General features: G+C 45.8%; 1 protein-coding gene across 3 annotated transcripts in view; it reads right to left on the reverse strand.

Annotated features, from left to right (window-relative positions):
- Positions 1 to 26,177, reverse strand: part of fbxw7 (F-box and WD repeat domain containing 7) — a 265,796-nt gene that overhangs the window by 56,212 nt on the left and 183,407 nt on the right. Inside the window, exon 2 of one of the 3 annotated variants that reach the window (XM_084084725.1) lies at positions 1,796 to 1,852. The exons of the other annotated variants lie outside the window; for them this stretch is intronic. Coding sequence (XP_083940851.1) covers positions 1,796 to 1,852 — 57 coding nt within the window. The remainder of the gene's footprint in view (positions 1 to 1,795; positions 1,853 to 26,177) is intronic. 3 annotated transcript variants of the gene reach the window in all.

The following is a 26,177-nucleotide window of genomic DNA, read 5'->3' on the forward strand; positions in this document are numbered from 1 at the left end:
CACCCCTTCGCACACGTCTTGATTTCTAGCTCTTGTCTAGGGGGCTTATGCGCCACGATTCCGAGTCTTGCCAGCCAGTTGTCTTTTACGCAGTCATCTGAGCGTCACAGGAAAGATTGTCTGGGGCCTACACTCTTCACTGCAGCTTGCGGTGGGTTTATATTCTGGTGATATTCAACTCATTTTAGGTTTTCTAAAAATGTCAAATGCAGGGAGCACAGCTGATTAGCATCCAGGTACACTGCATAAATCCCACTAATAGCTCTGTACTGTATAATGCATGAAGTGTGCTGGAAATATGAAGCCGTATGGTCTTGGGACACCAATTAGGACACTGCCATTTGCTTCATTAGTCCTTCTAAACCCCCCACTATTAACCTCACAGAACATCTGCATCATTCATCAACAAAACAAAAAAACACACAGACACAATCCCGCTCTCCTGGGAAGGGCCCTTTTCATAGGTGGTGGGCCATTGAGTTCCCAGCAGCCTTTGAGGCACTCAACGCCTACACCTTTATTCAATCATCTAGAATAGAGTGGGAAATTTGGGGGTGCTTTACTACCCAGAGTGTGCCGACGGCAATGAGAACTCAAACAGAATTATTCTTGACCTGTCTTTTACAATTGAGTAGGAGCTGCAATTTTTTGGTAAATGTGGACTCGGAGTTGGGCTGAAATAAGCACTACTAACCACGTATAAGCCCTATATACTTCGCCATACGACGAACAGTGATGCGACCCCATTGTGAGCTTGCAGATCGGCTATTTTCGCTATGTTTGGACACCAGGGTTAATGTGGTTCAGCCACTTTTCCCTTGTGGTTTTGTCTCTCCACATGTTAACATACCTAAGAAAAAATATGTTTTTATCATAATTACACGGCAAACACAGGTTTCCATGCTTTATGAGGAGAGACCCTGTGACCTGAACGAATGCTGCGGCTCCAACGAAACCAGCGCCTCGGGAGCGCGGCTCCGCACCTGCTTCTTCATGTTATTACATCTGTTTGAGGTGGGGGGGGGGGGGGGGGGGTGGTAGCGGGGTGGAGCAGGTGTTGGCGGGGACAGGGTTAATCTGGACCTTGTGCACACATTGGTTTGTTCTCTCTTCTCCCAACGGTTGCCATGGTAACGCCTCAAAAGTGCACTAAAAAGCTAAAGTGAGGGCTGGGATGGGATGGGGAGGGAAGAGAGGTGTCGCAGGCAGGATGGTTGGAGTTTTTTGTTCTGTGTGTGTGTGTGTGTGTGTTTGAGGTGTCCCTCATGAGCCCCCCCACCCCAACCCTGTTCCCCTTCATTGGTCCAACCTTTACACAGCACATTGGAATGCCCGGCATGTGGGGTAAGGGGGGTGGGGGGGGGGGGGAGTTGGACCGTGGCCTTTGAATAGGGCCGTGGCCTCCTTTGTCATTCTCCTTCTGCTGCTCTGTAAAGCATTAACAGAGACCCGAGCCCCCCCTTCCTCTCCAGTACTACTGGCCACCCGCTTATCAAAACCAACCCCCCCCCCCGCCCCTTTCTTCCCCCTCCTCACTAGCTGGACACAAAGCGCAGCAGAAGAGGCATTTTTTGCTCATCAGTACATGGTTTAATTTGCATAATCTCAGAGTTTAATTAACATTGAGGATTTTACATTGTAGATTGGGGTCCCAGGGATATTAAAAAAAAAGGTATCAAATGGGGGTCCGTGGACTAATGTGTATTAAACTGGGGGTGCTTGAACTATACTTGGAACCCCAATCTACACTGTAAAATGGTTAGGTTCCATTTTCTACACTCTCGGAGTTACAGACCTGTAAGGGTCCATTTGGACCGCTGGTGGTCCCCGGACCCGAGGTTGAGAACCAGTGCTAGACAGGAAACCAAGGGCAGAGAGAGGGAGAGAGAGAGAGAGAGGAGAGACACGTGAGACAAGACGTGGGGTCGGATTCGAACCCGGGTGCTGCACGCTCACTAAAAGCACGTGGTCTGTGTGCCAACTGGCAGAGCCAGCAGGCACCCCCCGGATGAGGCATTATCTTTAACCAAAAACTCATCTCGTTATCGTCAAAAAAAACACCAAACCCAAGGTACCCTGCGTTGTGATATTCAGAGCCGTCAGTGAATGTGTGAAACACTCTCTGGTTACGGTGCGGTGCGGTTGCCAGCCAGGGGCTAAAATGCAAATGCGGTCCCATTTGACTTCCTATGCAAATAGCAGGTCGGCAACATGGAATCTTGTGGTGAGGTTTCAACAGATAGATACCAGGCTCGCAGTTGTAAAAGCGGACCGGAGCAATCCTTCAACGTGCGATAACGCTGTGTTTTTCAGGGACGAAGAGACAAGAGAGTCACATAATATGTGACCGAAATTAGTTTTAAAGATTTAACACCTCTCAAGGGAGAAGTGGATGGATTTGAATGTAGATCTCAGATTATAGAAGCTGCAGAAGCAGGTCGCGGAGTAAATCCTAAGTCATACTTATTTTGTGCGGCGGGTGTCGCGCAGCGAAAAGATTGTTTTTCTTTGTGATGATGTGCGACGTCGGCACACTGCTAAGTATGAAAAGAGGCTTAAGCCGAGGCTACGCCATCTGCAGCAGAAGAGGCCCATCTTGAGCAAATGTTTAATGTGCGGCGCTGAACTTGAAGGACACAAATACTTCCTGGGTAGCGATGCGTTACTAAATAGAGCCATGTCATTGTTTGATTGTCCTCAGTGTGACAAAACGAGCGGGGGACAAAAGGGCTGGGGGGGTGTCCTCTGCTCAATGGATTTTCAGCAATAGTTGAGCCACGCAGGGCACATTCCAGACTGGACAGATGACATGCATGTGATGGGGGGGGGGGGGGGGGGGGGGGCTGGGGAGGGCTGGCTTGATGAATAAGGAAGCGATGGATCATGCCATTCTCGCCAAGCACAAAAAAAAAACGGCATCGTCTGCATGGGGTGGGATTAGCATATCCCTATCCCACCCACGCGACCATAACTCCTCCAAGCCCGAGGTTTGATGGGGTCAGGTCACGAAAGGAAATTAAAGTGAGGGCCCACTGGCATCTCCCCCGTGACATCAATGAGGTCCATGGGAAATAAATGGGCGAAAGGAGGTCAGCGTTTGCCATTACCAGCAATTATTTACAGATTTGAGTTCCAGGCAGACGGTAGCATTTTAAAAATGTATAAGGCTTGGCTCAAGTCTTGGGAGTCTTTCGAGGAAAATAATGAATAGGAAAGAAAAGGGTCTAAATGCCAGACGGAGAGGGTGCACACAAACCGCAGTCAAACTTTTGACATTTAGCGAAAGCAAGGTGAAGCCCCGACAGTCTGATAGTGTTCAGTGCCATTCCCTTTTGACAGGCCCCTCGCAGACACTCGCATACCACACAGATACACTCGAGGGCCGTCCATATCGGGGTTGTGTGTGATAACACTGCCATAAATTACCGAGACAAAACTAATACGGAGCTTTATTTGTTGTTTATCACACAGCAGCATCTAAATGGGAACTTGTTATGTCCCGGCAGAAAAGCAGTGAAGGTCACATTTTATGATGGCACAACAAGGCACTGAAGCTGGCTGATAGTATTGTGTGGCCTTCGAAAGGGCAGGACAGATATAAAGTAAATTGGATAACCAAGTTTAAAATACATACAGGTATAAGTTTTGCATTTTATTCTGCTATTTTATATTGACCTTTCTTTTGCCATTTATCTAGCCAACGGTGCTTTCTGTGTAAATAGGAAAAAGTGAAAATCTAAATTGTATTTGCTTCAGCGTGAGATAGAGACAGAGCTTCAACAATAAACAGGAAGCAGTAGGGCAGACAAAAAGCACTGTGCTGAAGAAACGGGAGAATATTGTACCGTTTCTCTGTGTATCATTTGTATTCCCCAACTCCAGCAGAGTTGGGAGACAGTGGAACGTGCGTTTAAGAGGCGCTGGAATTAAAGCTTGTCACAAACAACGAGCCACCGGTCGTTTGACGAGCCTTTCGTTGCACACACAACCAGAGTTTTTTCCCCACAGTGCACGTCTTTGACGCAGAAGTCCCGTTACAGCTTGCACTACTAGAGCAGCGGTCTCCAACCTTTTCTGCATCAGGGACCACTTGAAAATCTCCAACGGTGTCCGCGGCCCACCCATCTGACCACTTAACAGTGCAGCCGTTCAATGCATGTTCATTTTAATGATCAATCAATTGAACCAATGGAATCAACATGGTATACTTTAAGTTCTTATTCATTGGTATCACTATGAAAACACATATTTCAAGGTTTTAAAGATAATTATTATTATAAATGTTAATATCAATGTTATATTATCATTCAAATTGTAGTGTTTTGCCAATTATTTGGGGGCCCACTTGCAATACCCTCACGCCCCAACAGGTTAGGAATCAGTGCACCAGAGTGGCACCTAATACAGTTCCTGTGGGACGTCCCAGGGGTCATGCCCTGGTCTCTTCTCCTACGCCGCCTCGACAGGCCTCGAAACAACAGCCGACTTGTCTACTGATTTATTCACGCCTAAAAGTGCTTAAGTTGATCGCCGATCTGGGACTATGCGATTGGTTAAAGAGAGGAGGAAATGGAAGCCGTTGGTGTCGCCAGGGGACCAAATAAATCAGCTGGCGGAGGAAGTACTGTCGAAGGGGACAAAATTAACCCCTCTGGCCTCGGTATGTATATAGGGCCAGGGATAGATGCTACGACTCTCACACAGGAAGTCCCAACATTGGCTCCACTGTCGACCCCTTCTGCTGCACAATGAATGACTGTGCCTCTTCAAAGTTAAAGTTGACCTTTAAGCTGTGGCAAATCCATGGTTTTATGGTTCTGGAGGGAGGATTCCGCAGGATGCGGAATCATGTGATTGCCATAGGGCCAATGCAAAGAATGTGTCTATCATGACCATGTAATAGCTGTATCACTTTTAACCACTGAAATATATACTTTGTCGTACGACAAATAGCAAAAAAAAGATAGCTGATCTACAAGCTCACAACTTCTGGTTATGCTGTTTTTGAAAATGTTTTAGATTGTTTTTAAATTGTCACCTATAATGACATGGGCCGGCAGGTTGAAAGTGGTTAAGGAAACCATGCATCGGAAAAGAATGTCACCAACTAAAATAGCGTGATATATATTCAATACCACAAAAGGGGGTCACTTTGGTGACTATTTTGCAGCCAGAATTTCGTCATGAAAGTAGCACATATCCTAACAATAGAACACTCGACAATGCTCTCTCCCTAAAGCCTGAGCCCTGTTTTCATTTTGATTTGATTTACTTTATGTGGATTCTCCCTCAACTGTCACATCTCATTTACAAATAAAAAGCGAGGAAGGAGGGTTACAGACCCTATTATGTGCTGAGACGATGCAGTTGTAACTTGGCTCAACAGTTACACAGAACTGGACAAAAAAAAACAACTGATTACGCAGAGAAACAAACAACCAAACAAACAACCACAAAGAAAAAGAAAAAAACGAATTACTGTGCATTCCTCAGGGAGCTGAACGCAGCTACATTACACCTGCTGGGGTTTGGCTGCAGCCCTGAGTGTCTGGGTTTGCTTGAGGAGTTGCCGGGGAACTCATTGGAGATACACTGGCGACGTCTCCACTATGTTTGACCCCTTGGCTGGAGCTATACCACGGAGAAGCATTCATATCACGCCACCTTCTGGTTCATTTCCCACTTAATGTAGCTCTCAAATGATCTCGTGAATCCCCTCCATCTCTTTAACCACTTAAACCCTATACTTCATTGACTGGAGTCTCCAGGGGTCTATATTAGGCCCCCTCTTTTTCCCCCGCTCAAATCTTAGTTGTTTTTCCGTCAAATGTTCACCCCTGAATAGGAACGCTTACGGTTCATGTGGTTAACTGTGAAGAGATTCTCACCGTTTCTTAGTCACATCTGAGCTCCTTGACTGGAATTTGTTTCGTTTTTTTTTTAGGAAATAAAAGACAAGCCATCCATCAGAACATCGCCTGGCCTGTTTCCATTTGTTGTGGCCTTCTAATCCTAAATGCAATCTCACAATTTCCTCCATCTCTGGAACTGAGGAGTCATTTGCCTCCCGCGCTGTTCCAAGCCAATGGTATCAGGAGGAAATAGCCCTCCCCCGGTGGAGGGAGGCGTTGCCCTCATATTGGATCAGAGGAGTGTGCTATTTGCTCCACACGTCTGCAAATCAAAGATATGAGGAAGGGGGCTAACCTTCAGTGCACCTAGTCGGCTTGCGGTGGGGGCTGAAATAAACAAACATTGGTCATCCCCGACACATTCCCTTTGATTTGTACAAATAGTTTCCGGGCAGACTTTAAGAGACCATAAGAGCAGTGATGGTGGACTGCTGCGACAAGCAGGCCAGGATATTTCCGTATAATCAAAATTCATCTCAATACTGAATAATCAACTGTAAGGCAGTTGTGCTGTGAGACGCAGTTTACTGAGATGCATGACTGTTCATTGGGTTATGAACCCTGGCTTGGCTGTGCATTACATTCAAGCCTAGCAAGACGCGCGCACACACGCACACAGTGCATTTCGCCTACGTAAGCTTATGTTATGATGGGAACACAGGTCTGCTTCCATTCAAAAATAGCAACCAAATTACAGGCCAAGGTCTCCACTAACAATGCTAATATGCATTTTCATTTGGAGAGAACGGCTAGAGAGCCTGAGTGGCTGAGAGGAATGTGAGTGAAAACAACAGAGCAATTCCCCGCTGCTCTGCTGGCAGAGCCAAACTCAAAACTTCATTGCAGGACAAACTGTAGTGTCTTTCCCCCCATATAAAACACCCAGAGTTGCCAGAGAGCGGGGAGTGGGGGGCAATAGGCCTGTACCAACTTCAGTGATGAGATAAATGCTTCCAACAGCTCGCAGAACAATGGTCTATAACTCAAACCCAAGAGCCCAAGCAGAAGACATGCCGAGACGGGGCTGAGAAGCAATTTGGAATCGAGGATGCGGTAACCGTTGCGGTTCTGTTCCGGTTGTCTTTTGAAGATTAAACCAAGATGAATTATATCGACAGGTGAGCCCAGAAGGATGAGAGGGGATGAGATAACGCGGAAGGAATGCAGGTGGAACGCGTTTACGGCCCTTTTCTGAGCTGAAAGGTTCTGAGCTGAAAGGTTAAAAAAGGCAGGCTCTCGTTTTCTACCGCTCTCGTGATCTCGACTGCGTAGGCCCAGGCAGATGAAGCGGAGTGACACTCATTGAAACGGTAACAAAGGACTGAAAAGACGTGACTGCCGGCTTGAATCGCGCTCCAATTTTCAGGGAAAACGACGGGTTGCGTTTGATCTAGCCGCTAGACGTCTTCCATGGGCCGTGCCTTCCCATGCTCGGTCTCCCGTCTAAACGGCCTTCTGGGGGATTAGACTTATCTCTCACGGGCCAACGGCGAGAGTGGGTGATGGCAACATTTTTAGCGACTGACTCGACTGCTACCCATGTCTCACTTCATGCAGAGAGAGAGAAAGAGAGAGAGAGAGAGCGATAAAAGGGAGATTGAGAGAAAGAGAGTTGGAGAGAGATATATAGAGAGAGAGGGGGGAGATAGACAGCAGGAAACAAGAGAGGTATAAACAGAGAGAGAGAGATAAATAAACCATGGTCAGATTCTGAAGGCGGATCAAAGAGAAGGCACATGAAAGGATACAAGACTATGTTTTTGGGCGATTTTGTTGGTGAAATTGACTGACGCAACGACACGGCAATGCAACAACCGTGGAGAGAAACAAGTCGGCGGTTAATTTCTGAAATTCCATGTCGTGTACATGGCTGAGAGACTGACTGTATCTGAAGAAATACAGAGATGATGTAAGACGATCGTGTCACACTCATAATGAATTAGGTGCATGTGGGTGTGGGTGCGTGTGTGTGTGTGTGGGTGTGTGTGTGCGGGTGTGTGTGTGTGTGTGTGTGTGTGTGTGTGTGTGTGTGTGTGTGTGTGTGTGTGTGTGTGTGTGTGTGAGAGAGAGCAGCAGAACATAGGAGAGAGATAAGAGAGCATACTTGTGTCCGTGTGTGTGTGTGTTGGAAGGGAGTGTGTGTGAATGTGTGGCGAGTTGGAAAACATGCTTTCTGATGTCAGAACCAGACCTTTCTGCATGAGTGGCTCATGCAAGGCGTTGCTGGGTGTAGCAGGGCTGAGGACGGGGGGGAGACATCGTTTGTTCTACATGCCTTAAACATGATACAGATGTTTCAAGTTGAGTGCCTCAATTCCCTTAGATCTGAACTCCTAGGTAATATAGTCTATGATGTCTCTTAGGGATGTAACGTAGGCCAAGATACTTATCTTTAATCGGCGTACGTACGTTTTTCCGGCTGTTGCGTAATATATGGAAGTATGATGTTTGTCTTCAATTGTCACGCTTGCCTCGATTATTATTACTTTCTGAGCCATAGCATTGCCTTGAACATTCCTTTTTTTTTTTTTAAGCTCAAGTGAGATCTCCTGCATGGTGAAATGTTGAACGTTCACGGGGTCTTACACAGTGTTGCCAGATTCTGTGAGAGAAACAAGCAACCAGGTCTAGGAAAACCAGCCCAAAAGAAGCGACTATGGGCCACACGAGCACTTTAACATATGCATCAGCTATTTGAAAATAGCAGATCTACGAGCTCACAACGCGTCGCGATGCGACGCGTTGTGAGCTTGTAGATCGGCTATTTTCAAATAAAATCTTGCGGGGAAATTATAATAAGCAGATCTGGGCTGGCAACCCTGGTCTTACCCTGTGGGTCCATTTTATAACTCTACTCTTTTACAATTTCCCATTTATTACACACATTTTACACAAAAGCTTTCCTTTCCTGATGGGACATGAACGTAACTCTTAGTTTTACAGGGTTCGTAGCCTACAGGGCTTAAATAAAAGTCAAATTCAAGCTCATTTCACACATTTAAGTGTCAGAGCTTGCAGAGGGGGTTTCCAGCGACCTCACCGTTTCAGCAAAGTACCATTCCATGCAAAAGCTAACTCTCAGATTTGTCCACGCTTGTGTATCAAATCTGACGATAAGAACACTAGTTTAAGGATCGTCAAAGCAATTTACTCAAAGGAACTCCTGACTGCAGGAGAGAAGATTCCTGCACCATTGGAGGATTTCCAGCGTTTGTATAGAGACCCAGTTTCCACCTCGCATGCTTGTCTTTAAAAATGTGACTATCGTTCTGTGGCAGCACCGTGGGAGGGTAAAACCAAACAAACAGTGCAAAACCAAACAGCCCGAGGCAAGTGTGATGCTGCTCAGACAGGAAACACCAACAAACAGAATATTGGGGAGCAACACAGCGGCACTAACAGGCTCAGGGCCTGTGTCATGGGCACATTAACGTTTAATTCGTACCCCCATTGGCGTGTGCTCGCGCCACGCGCCAAAAATAGCCGATTCCCAAGCTCACAATGCGTTGCAATGCGACACAATTTTATAAAGTATAAGGGCACGGTCACACATGCGCGTTAGGAGCGTCCGCGTCCCGTTCACTTCCGTTCTATGGGATCGAGCTTACTGTTGCTGCGCTTTGGTGGTTTGTTTGACAGTTAGTGTTCAACGCGTGGAGTTCAACATTTGTTAAGTCTCTTACTGCCAAGAACGACTTAACACCCTGGCTGCCAAGAACGACTTAAGACTTCTTTTTTTATTTTTTATTTTAAGAATAACGTTCAGAACCCAAGATATCGTGATCCGAAGATTTGCTGCTCCATTCACTTCTTGGTTAACATATTATTTAAAAAGGCTGTATCTCGGCTCCTGTGTGCTTTTTTTTTTACTATGTATTTTTGGCCGAGACATGCTATTTTCAAAGGCGTATAAAATTGAACGGGGAGGTCGCGATGACATTTTTTTTTTTTTGCGGAAGCACAGTGAAACCCGCTGTGATTAGCAACCATCAGGGGATCGATCATACTGGAGATAAATATTCTGTGACTACTTGAAAAAGGTAAGAAAATCGAAAAATCGCTGGCAGTGGGCAAACGCAGCCAGAAATAAGTCTGGCAGTGAGAGAGTTAAGTATGCCCGGGTGTCAAAAAAGTGTGTGGTTGACCCCACTTGGCGAGCCAACCACTCCAACGTAAGTCAAACAAACTACACACCAACCAATCGGCACACAAATACAGGTTTAAAATCCTGCACACCTGAAATGATACCCCTGATTATTCAGGTGCTTGAATCATGGTTATCATGATCATTAACATTGACAATGATTGGGGGAAACCAGGTTATGTATATTACTAGACCCTTTGCAAGTCTCATTTAAGTTGTATTAGTCCTGCGGTCTTTCTAAATGAAAGAAAACGTTTCAATATTGCTGCTATTGAGACAATTTATACAAACTAAACGTGCACTACTGACACTAAACACGATTACCGCTGTATAGCCCCCCCAGGAGGGAATAACATTTTTGCTTTCAGTGAATGCGAGTAAATAAAAGGAGGGTACCAGAAATGTGTTTATGCAGGGGAGGGGAAAAAGGCAGTTAACCCATTAATACCTGGAACGCATCTGTGTCACGTTAGATTTCTTTGGCTATTCAAAAATAGCAGATATACAAGCTCATAGCGCGGCACCGAGTGCCGCGCTATGAGCTTGTAGATCTGCTATTTTTGAAAAATCGCGAAAATTCTTTTTTAAATATTTTTTTTCCGATTTATTTTTAGGATTTTTAATTTTTTTAGACGCGGCCTCAGGTCTTAATGGGTTAATGCTGCACACCAACTGAACTGGTAAGCTGCATCAGAGGGGGGGTCAGAGCAATCCTCAGGGAGAGGTGTCTCGTGGGATTTGGAGTGCTGGATGTGCGGGCGGGGGGGGGGGGCGGGGGGGTTCAAGAGCTGCCGTTTCATTTCACTACGGCCAGGGAACCAGTGAACCCTGCAAGGCATCAAAGTCTCCCCCGTCTGTCTCCTCTGTTTGTGTTCCTCTTTCTTCCTCTTTCTTTACACACACACGGACGCACACACAGTGTAAGTTGTGAGTGACACAAAAAAAGAGAAAAGGAGAATAAATTAGTGGCGAGTTAACCACTTAAAACCCTTTATACTTTGTAGACCAGGGTCCCCTAGAGCAGTGGTTTTCAACCAGTGGTCCGGGGACCACCAGTGGTCCTTGAAAGGGGTTCCAGGGGGTCCCCAGCCAAATTAATAGTTGGGAACCACATTGACCCTTATGTGTCTGTAACTCTGAGAGTGTACAAATGGAACCAAATGGACCCGTTAGGGTCCATTTGGTTCCATTTGTACACTCTCAGAGTTAAATGAACACTATAATGATGATGATACAGTGCAGATTGGGACCACCAATAAATCAAAATGGTTGAGTCCCTGGCATATATTTTCAAATTGGGGTCCGTGGGCTAATATGTGTCAATTTGGGGGTCCTTGACGCGAAAAAGGTTGAAAACCACTGCCCTAGAGGCCTATACTTGGCCTCCTCCTTTTTTCCCTCTACACCAAATATTTTCGTAGAATTTTGCCCATTTCCGCCCAGAATAGGGACACTAGGGTCCATGTCGTTAAGGGGACAACGATGGAGAGAACGAGAGGCGCTACAGGTGTGGAGAGAGGACGGTAGAGAGATCGTTCAAAGCTGGAGTACTGACTGAAGTCCTGTCTGTATCTATAAATAAGTCTCCTAGATCTAATAACCAGCAGTCAGAAAAGTGAACGGCTCTTTCAGTTTAGTTGCTGCCGCTTCCATTAAAAAAGGTCAGCTGTAGTTCAGCTTTGGGCCGGGCTGATGTTGGAGGGGCTTCGCCCGACCATATGTGCACAGTTTGTCTACCTTTTTTCCAAAGGCAGGGAAACTGAATGGGGAGCAGCATGACGTCTCTGATGAGCTGCGGCCCACGCTGGGGCCCTGGACAGTGAAGGAATTGCAAAAGGAAGACACAGCTGTGGACAGGAGGAGAATCCCAAATGCTTCTCTGAGTGTGTGTGTGTGTGTGTGTGTGTGTGTGTGTGTGTGTGTGTGTGTGTGTGTGGCCTGCTTTCAGATACCCAGTTTCATGTAGAAGAGGGCAGCGAGAGGACACCGCCAAAACGTCTTCCGTCCCCATTCCACAATGTGTCCCAACCCTCGAAAACCCTTTTTCCTCGAAAGTCGTCACGAGAGAGAGGAGACGTCCTCCTAACCGTTCCTTGACGCGCCCGCTGCTAACAGGAAACCATTAACCCCACTTTCAACCGGAATCCCTATTTTGGGCATGTGTCATTACAGGCGAAAACTGTCCCAAAAAAAACTATTTTTGATTTTCTTTTGACAACAGCAGGACTTAAGGGGTTCAGTAGCAAACATAGCAAAAACAAAATAACATTTCGGTGTAAGAAAGAAAAAGTTATACTAAGTTGGCTGTGAGGCAGTATAGCTGCTTCTCAAGGTTGTTGGGGGATATCACAGGACAGCCCACAGGTTGTGGAGGAGGGCAGAGAGACCGCCCTGGAGGGCTTCGCCCCGAGGCAGGGTGATTTGGTGGCAGGCAGCTCCGACACAGACGGCCCCTTGTATTATTCAGCGCGGCAATCTGCCTGCCATTACTAAAACATGGCATCGCAGGAGGATGCTGAAAAGTTAAGTGCTGGGGGGACGTTTAAGTCGAATCACCCCTTCTAAACGGGCCTCCGCTGGGAGCGGAGGTTACGCAGCCCCGGTTAGCATGCATGACTTCATCCAGGCACAGGCTGAGGATCCCTGCCGGAATGATACTGCGCGCTGTACAGCTTCAGTGGCCTGCACACTGCCCTTTAGAAGGGAACCGGTCGTCCCAGTGTGGGCTATACAAGACGAGAACACTGGGACAAACCTACTTCCTGTCTCGAGCAGAAGGCTTGGAAAGGAGTGGAAGAATGGTCCGTTTCAACGCAAGCCAGATCTCAATTCCGTTGACGTTCCACCATTGAAATGGTCGGGGTTTGCTTTGCCCTTGCTTCTCTTCTTTGAAGTGTTTACCTGTCCTGCATTTTAATGTCAGCTTTCTATAGGTTTGTGCGCCTTTAACAGACTCCACTCAGATGTGGAGAGACTCAAGTGTGTGAGAGACATTTTGTTTTCTTTTGATAACATTGGTTGGTGACGGGTTCAATTCAGTTCAATTCAATTCAGTGATTTCAATAGCTGGCCTTCATTAAGAGTTTGCCCACAAACCTGACGCCCCGAGGCTTCAGAGATGCAGAAAGCGCCGAACAAAAATAAATTAAATAACAGGACATAACGAGGACAACCACAGATGGACACCATTTTTTTTAAGAAATCCTGCAAAGCTTTGCAGTTAATTAACTTGTTCCATTGTTGCAGTGTTTTTTTTTTTTGCCTCCCCTCCCTTTGGAGAAAAAATGTGAGGCAAACAAAGCATGCTTCGCTGTTATTTACCCTGCCTAAGCTATTCATAATACACCGCTGGCAGCCCGCAAAATGAATAAGGAAAATAACTCATTCCATTGTTTAAATCTTAAAAGGGCAAGGGTGGAGGAGACCAGTAGCCACATATCAGTGCATAAACATAGCCCTCTTCAAAGTTTCAAACATACAGTACACGACTGCTGAATAGAATGGCAGCGAGCTAAAACAATGCACTGAGTTATATAAACCAGCCGCCACGAAGGGAGGGTCCAATGGCCTCACGCCAGTCAGGGAGGTTTTCGTTTGTTTGTTTGTTTGGTCGTTTGCTTGAATTAATTTATGAAGCTTCACAGGTGAAATACTGTATGCGTGACGATGCTACATGTCTAGAGAAAGAGACATTTGAATAAGGGGCTGAAAAACGAAACGCAACAGGGCTATATCTACTGTACCACACATTTGTACTCCCTCAGAGTTACAAATATGCATAAATTATCACTGAGGGTTTTGCCGTGTATATTGCGGCACCTGTTGTGGTCTGGATTAAAGTCTATAATAATAGCATGTGCTTATTATTCAGTGTAGCCTACTTTATAAACCCCTAAATCCTAATAAGCATGGATGTAAGCTAATCTAAATACTTTCTATTGTCGTCTATTATTTATCGACTGTGCCGTGTCGGGGCAAGGCTGCCCTAGCAACAACAGCGGAAGGCGCATGATGAGCATATTTGCTGCAAGGCATCATGCCCGAGGGGGAGAAAAAAAGACTAAAACGTGCGCGTCGAGCGTGTGTGTGGTGCCTCCCGATAAAGAAAGGCCTTGCGCTGCTGACTTCGCACGCGGGGCCTCGCGGATCTCCCTAGACGGCCCTGCCCGCCCCCGAACCGCTCCATCACTCAAGTTTCCCACTCTATAAATCCACCGGCACCGACATCGACAGTCAGCGGGACCCAGCTATCCGGGGTGCTCTAAAAATAAAGCTGTGGAAGCTTTCTAATGATACCGTGTGTCACAGTGTATTCACATCATGGCAGGGAGGCGCGGACGCTGCTGGGAGGCCCTTCTGTGTAGCATTCTCTTCCTTTGCTAAAAAAAAAACAACAACCCTCAACTGCTTTCTCATTGCGGCAGGAGCGTGCTGTGTGTAATGTTAACATGCTTCTTGCCTGCTTTACGGCCCCGGTGATTACAGCGATAGCCAGATGAGCTTCAATGTAATCTTGGCAGAAATCTCTGGAACTGTACTGTTCCAACAAAAGATATTCCCTCATTTGGTGTTTTAATGATGGTGGTGGACAGTGCTGGTTCAAAAATCTCCCATAGGTGTTCAATTGGGTTGAGATCTGGTGACTGTGAAGTGTGAAGGCCATAGCACCATGATTGATTCACGTAATATTCCTGCTCATCAAACCATTAAATGACCCCTCGTACCCTGTAGGATGGGGGCATTGTCATCCTAGAAGACACCACTCCCACCTATGAGAGAAATCTTTCATCATAGGATAAAGGTGATCACTCAGAATAACTTTGTTATGGATTTTCAATTACCCTTCTCTCTAAGGGGACAAGTAGACCCAAGACCATGGCAGGACAATTGCCTCCCACAGCAGAACAGAACCAGTTGTACCCGCTCACTGTACCGGTCAACATTCAGGCCTGTATCGCTCTTTTGTGGAGAATATGGTGAAGGGTGACTCATCCATCTGACCATATCACTTTTTTCCACATCATTGCAGACCAGTGCCTATGTTTTTTACACCACTCAACTCTGAAATGGGAGGCTCCTGCCATAACTGTCACAATAACCAACTCTCTTTCACAGTGACTTAGCATGACCCCCCTTATTGTGTGTGTGGGGGGTGGGGGGTCGTGTGTGGGGGGGGGGCATTTGCCCAAACTAGCAGATCTACAGAGCCATCATGCAGTAGACCTATATGAAAGCATCTGCATTTCGCCACTCATTTATTCGGGTTTTTCCTTTGTCACCCATCTATGGCTTCGATTAGGTTGGTCCCCAGTTTCCAGAAAAACTCAGGAGACGAAGCACTAAAAAATTTATCATGTTGAGAGAGTGGCCAGGCTGGGCTGGGGACTATTAAGCAATTTCTTTCATCAGCAGCTCGCTCTCTCTCCCTCTCTCTCTCTCTCCTCTCCCCCTCCCTTCTTTTGAATACCTTAATTCTTTGGTGCCTGTATCCCGCTAAGCTTGCGGGCTGTTATAAATCACGCCCAAGTCCAATTTAGAATCCATCATGAACTGAGTGCCTCAGGAATAACTTGACTTTCCGTCAAGTATTTCACAACGCTAAGCCATTTTGAGTGTGTGTGTGTGTGTGTGTGTGTGTGTGTGAGTGTGTGTGTGTGTGTGAGGTGGAGCTCGTAAGTGTTCGACATCGTAACCTTTGCACATGCTTTTGTTGACGTATGGCCGCAGAGCTGTCACTTGTACCTTTTATGCTGGGAGCCAGTCTACAGAGCTCTCTGACACGACGTGTCACCGTTTCGTTTTTCCCACAACTGGCTTCTAATAGAAGGATGTACAACATCTCTCCTTGGCGCCTCATGAAGCCCAGAGAGCCACTCTCTCTCAACAAAAAAAATGAGCATACGAGCTCTGGAACACGGGGACGCGCTGAAGGCTGGAACAACTTCGACTAAAAATAGACGTTCCTCCCGCAGACAGAGCGTCTTTGCCCTCCCCACCGCAGTAGCATTCTCCGAGGGAGGATTTTAAGAGGGTTTCCCGCCAAGGGAAGCCACGCCGCTTGTCTTATTGGATCTCGGGCTGCATTTTGGGACTTGCGGAATTACGCCTCGAGGGGCTTGGGGGGGTTTGGGTTTAGTCAGTCCTTCTCAGGTAAGCCTGGTTTATACTCCATCGTGTGGCAGCGGGGCTCGGCGAAAACACAAGCTCACCGATCTACAAGCTCACAACGCACCGCGTTGTGAGCTTGTAGATTGGCCATTTTCGGCAAGCTACACCATCGCACAACGGAGTATGTTCTAAGCATTTGGAGGAAATAAGAGTGAATTGAACGAGCCCAGCTGGTGGGGTATTGCATCTAAATTCTACAACCCCTCCTCCTCCTCCTGACGATTTCTTCTTCTCTCTCTTTGCGATCTCTCCCTCTCTCCACGGGGCCTGAACTCTGTTGGGGAACAGACACTGAGTGGGTGTCGACAAGACTCATTTCCACGCAGCGCGTGTCAGGATACACCCCCCCGACCCCCCTAACCTGCCATGGTCAGTCAGTATGATCCCGTTTGATCTATTTTACAGGTGCCTGTATCCAGTTTCATTCATTTAGTCTACAGTATTTATTTATTTATTAAAGCTGTAGTACCGTGGTCCATGCGATCTCAAGTAAGTTACACGCAGTGATTAAAGCAAGAAACTAATCTTGCAAACATTTATTTATTATCATTCTAAACCCAGGGGCGTCAATTGGGTATGGCAGGCTATTGCAGCTGCCATACCCTGGCTCCAGGGGTAAAAAAATAAAATGTAGGCCTACTTTGCGTTTAAAATCTTGATTTTATCAACTAACTGGCTGTGCGCATCGGAGGAGCAGCGGAGCCTGTCATCAAGGGGCGGGCCGTGTGTGTGTGTGTGTGTGTGTGTGTGTGTGTGTGTGTGTGTGTGTGTGTGTGTCGAGACACGAGAGGAGAATTAAAACACTCGCCCCAAAACACACTCGCCCCTATGTTTTTCGCCGACCGAGGCCGCCAGATATACCCGGGCGAGTGTGTTTTGGCTTTTGGGGCGAGTGTTTTTGGACGAGGCGTTCTTGTGAACAAGCAGTGAATTAAATCACGTGTCGCCGGTGGAATACAAGTCGGAAAGAAAATAATCAGGAGCTCAACAACATATAAGAGGATACATGAGCTATAAATCTGTGCTAGATGCAAAGTGTGCATATTTAAGCAAGTATTTTAAAACAGTGAAAGCTACCGAGGAAAAAAAAAAAAAAAAGTGATAAACCCCCGCCGGCCGCCACGACTCAAACTAACGACCACGTTGTGAATAATTATAAACAAACAACCTCCTGGTGCCTCCTGGTTGGGGGGTAATTTGACCAAAACCGAAGGTATTGAAGAGGAGAATGTTATGGTCATCAGAGATCAGAGGATCTAGCAGCTGCCATTCTGATAATGTTACTGTAGGAGCAATGGACCAGGCAACAGTGATACTACGAGCAGGTAGGGTCCCGTCCAAAGTGTTTCTAAATGGACTGCAGTCTGCACAGAACCCTATCCATCAGATCCAAAGTATTATTATCATACTCCTATTACAGAGAAGATTTCATACCCCCCACTTTTTGCAAATTTAATTGTGTTTAATCTTTTTGATAATAAATCGGTAAAATCAGGCAAAAATAAGAATTAAATAGCATAACCCTAACCTAACCCGAATCCCAACCCTAAAACCGAAATAAAGTAACCAAAAACTGGAAAAAAACGAACCCAATCCGCCCAGAACCGCACAAAAATTTCGCGCGCGCGCACGGGGGGCTCATGCACGTGCGCTGCGCGCGCGTGCATGAGCTGCCATACCCTAGCTTTCGCTGAACTGACGCCACTGTCTAAACCTATTTTCCTGCTTTTTTGCAGATTGAGGCTTTAACCTTTGATTTTATGAAATAGAAGCTGCTTCTGAACATCAATTTACAATTTAAGCAATAGAGCACGTATTCCATTGCTAGTTTGACACATTTGAATTATTTAATCGTATAACGAATGACTGAAATCAGGTGTGGCGACTGAGAACTTTAATACGTGTGTTACATAACATCGCACGCCCTATGACTCATATCAATAACAATAACTACACACAAAGACAGTCCAGAAATTGGTTCAGGCTTTGGTGCGTATTTTATATAACATACATCAGTCACACATTAACACATCAACCCTCGTTTCTCTTGATCTAGAAATTGAGAAACATGTTCTTTCTTCTCTAATATGCATCCCATTAGTAATACTTCACACTGAATGCAAACATTCAGTACTAATATTTGTATTGCCAGTATAAGCTTGTTTAGTATTCAACGGATGAGAGTTCTACTTTCATCCATTATTTATGATACTTTGCCATAAGACTCAGTGTAAGAACTCCAGCGTTAGGAGGGAGCACACTCTGGCCCTTTAAGGAGCCTAACATAAAAAAAACAATACAACAAAGCTGACATCCGGAGGTATGATAAGAACGGCTTCTGATTTAGTTTGGCATGTTACTTGATGGATATGTCCTTTCAGCCAAATACAATTCAAGAGATAAAGATTGGCAAGTCCAGACGAGTAAAACAGATGTCGGCTTAAAAAAATTGAGTTTTTACAGACAATGAAGTCTTTGCGTTTGAGCCTTAAAGGACGACTTCACCACTTTTCAACATATCTTCATATAATAGGTCCTCACTAATGCTCACGATAAAATGGTACCATTTTTTTCTAATCAGTCTGTGTCTCAGAGGAGGGCTGTAGACAGTTCGGAAACCCGTCTACCAGTGACATCATCAATGGGGAATTCAAGCTAATAGAAACTGCAGGCTTTGTATTCCTGGAAAGTTGCAATGCAATAATAGATCCCATTGTTCTCACCTTAATAAAAATCTAAATTACATTTTTTTAATCTTTTTGGGGAAAAAAATCCTGCCTAACGATGATGTCACTGGTAGACGGGTTTCTGGACTGTCCACAGCCCTCCTATGAGACACAGACCAAGTAGAAAAAAATTGTATAATTTTATCATGAGCATTAGTGAGGACCTATTATATGAAGATATGTTGAAAAGTGGTGAAGTCGTCCTTTAATTGATTGTGACATTTTCCATCGCCTAAAATGTAGTGGTGGTTCTGTCTTGAGAGGAGGGGGTTGATATAAAGACACACATTTCTGCATAATTGGATAAGAGAGGGGAAACAACTGTCCCATCACTTTTTACGGGGTGCTGGAAACGAGCCTGCTCCTTTTCCCTGCTGACAGAGCCAAACGCACGCTGAGGTGACTCAAAGAATGTGTCTCTGCACATCTTACAAAGCAACAACTCCAAAACCTGACAAAACACTAGCCTGTTTGTTTGTTTCTTTCTTTGGTATATATGATTTTCAGTAACGTCAGCTGCTCTAACATCCAAATGACAGATATATCTATTTGCTGACCTCGACAAACAACAATGCCTTTGAATGAGAACTCTCTGACGATGACAAGTATGCCCTCATGGTTCTCTTGGGTGACAACTTCTTGTAAACGATGCAGGCATGGCTGAACACAGAGCAGGGCAGAAACGTGTCGGAAACACGCTGATGCTGCTGATCAGTCAAAATTAGAGCCGATATCGGCCAATATTTCGGTATATAGACTGAATTTCCCCCGGACGATATCGGTCGGCTGGATCAGTATTGGCAAATATGCAGTTGATGTGTCCTGATGGTTAACTACTTTCAACCTGGAGTCCCTTTTTCTGACATTTAATAGTATGTACAGTATGTGAAATCTTTCAAAAGTTTAACATTTTGTTTTATTAAAAAATACCACAATTGCTTGAACAGGGCTTAATTGGTGAAATAAAAGAAAACATTTTGAATAGGGCTAAATTGGTGAAATTCGGTCTGTTTTTTTATATCTATACTTGTTGTAAGGTTGTGTTTATTTATATGTATTAGTTTGCTTAAGCGAAAGGTTCTCAAACATAAAATTCAATCAAATCTAGAATTTCTAATTAATTCCAAGACGAGATGAGTAATTGCCGGTCTAGGACTCAACTAAATCGGGATCGGACCCCCCAATAAATCTGGCATGCGTCAGGGCTCAAGTCTAAATCACATCCATCAAACCAAGGACCAATATGGCCTTTTTCACCACCTTCTCTTTTAACCTCATGGTCTAAAGGATCAATATCCTTGACAAGCTCCAAAAGCCCTATCATCATCATCAGCAACAGCTCACGCCGCTTGGTTCAGCCACAGAGAGGGAGGTGATGATGCCTGGGGGGGGGAGGCTCTGCATCAGAGCTGACCCCATACCTCCCGGGGATGACCTTTTCATGTCTTAATAGGCAGCCCCACAATGGTGGCCATGTGCCTAATGGTTTAAGGCCTGCAGCCCATCTGCCGTGGTTGCAGCCAGCCAGCGAGGAGGGTCCCTCCCCGGGACCCCCAGAAAAAAAAATACATTATGAATTAACCACTTAACCACCAGCCCTATTTCAAAAATGGTGAAAATGGCCGACCTACAAGCTCACAGCACATCATGATGTGACACGTTGTGAGCTTGTAGATCTGCGTAAAGTTTTTTAAAATCTTTAAAAGATGTTTTAGTTTATTTCTGAAATACTTTTGGGGAAAAAAAAATTTTTCTTCTAATTCATGAAAAACATTGCGATTTAGTTTTTCACTTTTGACAAAATAAAAATAAAAAAATGGGTCCCAGCCCATTGTTTGTGAAACAGTGGTGTGAGGCCTACACAGCCCATCTGCCGTGGTGTGATGCGAGGTGAGGAGGAGGTGTCTCTGGGCGTCCTCCTCCTGGGGGTCTGTGTCTCACCACCACATCCTCTGGGACAGCTGTATGCTAATGAGCTATAGAGGCCCCCGGGCACGGGCAGCAGGCACAAGGACCGCCAGCTAGCAGCGCGCTGAACAAGGACCCCCTTCTCAGCGGCCAGCCAAAAAGGAGACGACGGCCAAAAACTTGGCAGATTAGCCATTCAGGAAACAAATAAGGACCCCGGCACAGACGGGCTGCCCCCAGAAATAAAAACAAAAACAAACGGCCAGGCCAAGCGCTGGAGACGAGAGACAGCCAGGGATGAAAAAAAAAAAAGGCTTTTCCTTTTCTTTTTCCTGACAACTCTATGAGGAACTCTGCCGGCAGGCCAGCGGTCACCCTGTTGTCTTCCCCTCCACAATCTCATCTCTCACACACTGAATACTAGTACAGGTTTCTATACTTGACAGTTGACAATGAAGCCTAGCTGATGCTGGAGGTTTGTGTACGATGCCGATCCACGAGTTCTAGAACATTCAATACCGATGTTTTGAAAGAGATTTGACCAACAAAGTGCAAAATGTTTAAATCAATTAAAAAAATAACGTAGATTTGATTAAAGTGTCTATTAAAGGACAACTTTGTTTTTTTACAACCAATGTTTATGTTTTAGATTGTAATTAAAGTAAATAAAAGATGAGTGTTAAACATTTTAAATTTACTGCTTTCTATAGTTTTAGCAATTGTCACAATCTTTTTTACAGTGTTTTCACAGTGGGCGGGGGCATTCTGTCCGGTGGCTAAATATGTATTTTTTTAACACATTAACCCGGCGTTTTCTTTATTATTATTTACAGTAGCTCTTCTAGCCCCCAATAACTCACATCTGGCCATCTCAGACAGCCGGACCTTTTTTATTGTGTAAAAAAGGCATATTTAGCCACCGGACAGAATGCCCCCGCCCACTGTAAAAAAATATCGCAAAAAATGCTAAAACTATAGAAAGCAGTAAATGGAAAAAAAAATGACACTCATCATTTATTTACTTTAATTACAAGCTAAAATATAAACCATGGTTGTAAAAAAACAAAGTTGTCCTTTAAAGAACATTTAACTTATAAGCAAACAAAATAATGGTTTGGTAGATAAAACATTTCAATTAAGTTTATAATGTATTAAAAAACGACTATACAATGAACAAGCAAATAAGTAAACATTTATATATTTACAGTATAATCTGGTTTGCTCACAATGTGTCGCATTGCCACACTTGAGCTTGTAGATCTGCTATTTTGGACAAAGTGTAAAAAAAAAAAGGTTTTGAACATTTGAAAATGTGGGCTTATACTGAAATACCCAAAATAGGGAGAAAAGTGGGTTGACAATACAAATCTGGTCATAATTGGGATACTGACGTCATAAAAGAAAAGTCAAACAATGGCTGACATATCAGCCAAACTGATTTATCGGCCAGGCTCTAATTAAATGAATCTTTATGAACTTTTCTAACCACAAGCAATGTCTTTCAAAATGCCCTGAAATGGAGTATATATACCCACTGAAAAAATGCTCTCTCAGACAGAGAAATCCGGGACAACATTCCCCCATGTTTACTCAAGAGCTTGAAAGGAAAGCAACATGTCTTTTATCTACAGAAGAGAAGAGTCTCTCTCTGATCAAACGTAGATACCCCCCCTGTTGCAGGTGTGACTTCTGGTCGGTTTTGGGGCCAAGGCAGGGCAGAACATTAAGTCAGAGAAACATTCCGATAACGTCGGGTGGGGAAACGGGTGCGGCGATAGCGCCTGAGGAAAGCATCAAATCACTGCAGCTGTGGAGGACTCAAGGCCAGCAACTGGCAGGTTTAATCCTGATGCGACGATGACGAAGGACAAGCAGGGGGGGGAGGCGTGGGGGGGTGGCTGTGTGGCATTGGGTGGGGGGGGGGGGCACTACTTGCTAGCCCTCCCTCCATCCGTTAACCGTTGCCAGGCAACAAGGCTAGCTCCGGCTGGCCTCTGGGCTGTGGTGCACTGCCTCTGGCCTCATCCGGGGGATGAAGCTCTCTCGTTTGCCATCAGAAAACCAAACCGACCAATCCTGGCAACGGCTGCGAGGGCTCGCCAGCACATCGAGTAATGAACTCTGCAGAGGTCGCTAATGAAGGCTTCCATTTCACGAGCATTAGGCGTGTGTTTTTTTTTTATCTCGTGGAGACACAACAGTACCACCGAGACCGACCATTTTGGCACGGGAACAGAGAAACCTATGATCACAGTGTACCCGGCGAAAATGTGTTTTTCTTTTTGTTTCATAACGTGACGGCGAATGCAAAAAAAAAAAAAAAGAGTACATTACTGGCTCCGCGCCAGCAATTTGAAAGGATGATCTGCCCTAATGCCGCGTGTGTTATTACATTTGGCCGCTCGATTCGGCGCGCTAACAATGTCATGAACATCCGGGCACAGCCCCAACAGACTGGAAATGATCACTTTTAACCCATTGATACCTGGAACGCTTCTGTGTCACTTCAGATGTCTTTGGCTATTCAAAAATAGCAGATCTACAAGCTCATAGCGCGGCACCGAGTGCCGCGCTATGAGCTTGTAGATCTGCTATTTTTGAAAAATCGTGAAAATATTTTTTAAATATTTTTTTTCGAAAAACTGTTAGGATTTAGATTTTTTTAAAGAATCGCCTCAGGTCTTAATGGGTTAAAGGCAGCAGCCAACCTTTAGAGTCCCCCCCCCCCCCCTCTCTCGCTCTCTCTCTCTCTCTCTCTCTCTCTGTCCCCCTGCTGTAATGGGCCTGCCATCTGTCACCGATGCAGCCGGTGACGATGCGGATTAATTGTTATGCAGGGGGAGACGCGCATTTATACAACAATTGGATCGTTACTGTTGCAAGCATCCAGCCTGGGGCGGTATGTACTGGGGGGATATAATATACTATAGCCACATCAACTGCTCTTTGACTACGCATCGTTCACGTGGAATTGAAAGAAGGGAGAAAAAAAGCGGAAGAACTGCATCGTTGTGATGATGAATCACGGAGCACAGAGTGCATTACGGAACTGTAAAAAAAAAAAGGACATATACTGTAGGACGTTTGGCGGCGGTTGAGGGGAGGGCTTTTTTTTTACGGCGTTGGCCGATAGGTCTGCTCTTGAAGGAGGGGTTTCTTCTAAGAGGTAATGGAAGGGGAGGGGGGAGTGAAAAGTGAAGAAAAGACAGTAAAATACTTGGCGTCAATTTAACCCAGAAGAGCGTACAAATGGAAGCAAACGGACCCTTCTGAGTTGACCACTTAAAAGCCCAGCAGAAAATAGCAGATCGACAAGCTCACAACTCGTCGCGCCGCGACGCGTTGTGAGCTTGCCGATCTGCTATTTTCGTCGAAAGCTTTCCCCACAATAACAGAAAACAGAAACGACACTAGTGTAGAGGCTTGAGGGACTCCATGCTCAACCGCACGGGGTTTAAGTGGTTAAATTAACAGTGGCGTTGTGCCGCGCGTTCCTCGCCGTAATAGACGGGAGAAGACGACAAGTGGGCCCGGCTGTGAGGGATTCCCCCGCCCCAGAACAATGAGAGGCTTGTGGAGGCGAAAGAGAAGCGACATTCCTGAATATATGAGGGGACGGGCAGGTTGGCATCAACCAAACAACACCACCACCACAACTCCACTTTACATCAATGCTGTGACACTGGGGGGGGGTACCTCTCGCTATGTGGGGGGCGCTTGAAAACACTGAAGACCGGGTGAATATAAAGCTCCACTATCGAAAAAAAGAAAGAAAGAAAGAAACCAATGTAGGGAGGTGAGTTTTAAAGTTGAAGCATTCGGGTCGTCAGCTATTCTCGCTCGTTGCAGGGGGGGGGGCGGGGGGGAGGGGGGGTGAAAAGTGCTGAGACAATCAAAAAAAGGAACACGGTGACCGCGTGAATAAACATGCCTTAACTAAAGCAATTTAACCAAGTCACAGAGTGCTTTTGTGATAGGAATGGCTTTAAGCTAACATTTGCCTTGACTGGTTTCTAATGAGTGTTAGTGGGCAGAAGGGCGACGTTCTCCCTTTTCTTTCCCTCTACGTGTTTCCCCCCCCCCCCCCTGAAGACCTGAGCAATTCCACGGGCATCCGTTTAAAGATTAGCTGGGAGGTCTCCGGAGGACATGATATGGAAACGCCACTTTTAATTAAAAAATGCAACACTCCTCTTTAATCTGCAGGCCCCCCTCAGCTAGGAGTATCACACACCAGACCCTACATATTAATTAGGGGCCTTTTAAATGATTCCAAGGGGGGCATTTTGGTGCCAGTAACCCCTAATTCTCCATTTGATCTACACCTACACTCACACCTCTCCCTGGACTAATCTGGATCATTACTGACAAAACAAGTTAAGTAGCTCATTTTGTAGTCACAGACTTTGCTCTCCTACACCTACAGTATTTGCAATGTAAACATTTTCCAGCATGTGCTTTTCAATAATATTGTGCTTTTTAGCGGTGCCAACCGCTCTACATTTGACTTTGACTCCGTGTCCGTCCGTCCGTCCGTCGTATGAGCCTGGGATGAGCATGGCAAAGAAGAAACACATACAAACACACGCGCACACACAGACACACACACACACACACGCACGTGGACACTGCCTATGTCATCTCTCCTCTCATTGCCCACACGTACCACTGGTTATCAAAGAGGGGTCCAGGGACCCCCAACGTATGTTATGTCCGAGCACGGGATGAGCACGGGATTGTAAACAGCTATAACTCCAGTTCGCAGCATGCCACCAACTCCACATTTGGTATGTGGACTTAGACCACCAATAGGGACGGGAATGAATTGCTGACGTTCTCAAAGAGGGGTCCAGGGACCCCCAGCGTCTGTTATGTCCCTCCGCCCGTATGAGCACGGGATGAGCACGGGATTTTAAACAGCTACAACTCCACTTTGCAGCATGCCACCAACTCCAACTTTGCAATGTGGACTTAGACCACCAATAGGGACGAGCATGAATTGCTCAAGTTCTCAATGAGGGGTCCAGGGACCCCCTGCCCCCGTATGAGCACGGGATGAGCACGGGATTTTAAACAGCTATAACTCCAGTTTGCAGCATGCCACCAAGTCCACATTTGGTATGTGGACTTAGACCACCAATAGGCACGAGCATGCATTGATGACGTTATGAAAGAGGGGTCCAGGGACCCCCAGCGCCCGTATGAGCACGGGATGAGCACGGGATTTTACAGAGCTATAACTCCACTTTGCAGCATGCCAGCAAGTCCACATTTGGTATGTGGCCTTAGACCACCAATAGGGACCAGCATGAATTGCTC

The sequence above is a fragment of the Gymnoscopelus microlampas genome (genome assembly GCF_963454915.1).
Source record: "Gymnoscopelus microlampas genome assembly, chromosome: 2".
Taxonomy (NCBI): Eukaryota; Metazoa; Chordata; class Actinopteri; order Myctophiformes; family Myctophidae; genus Gymnoscopelus; species Gymnoscopelus microlampas.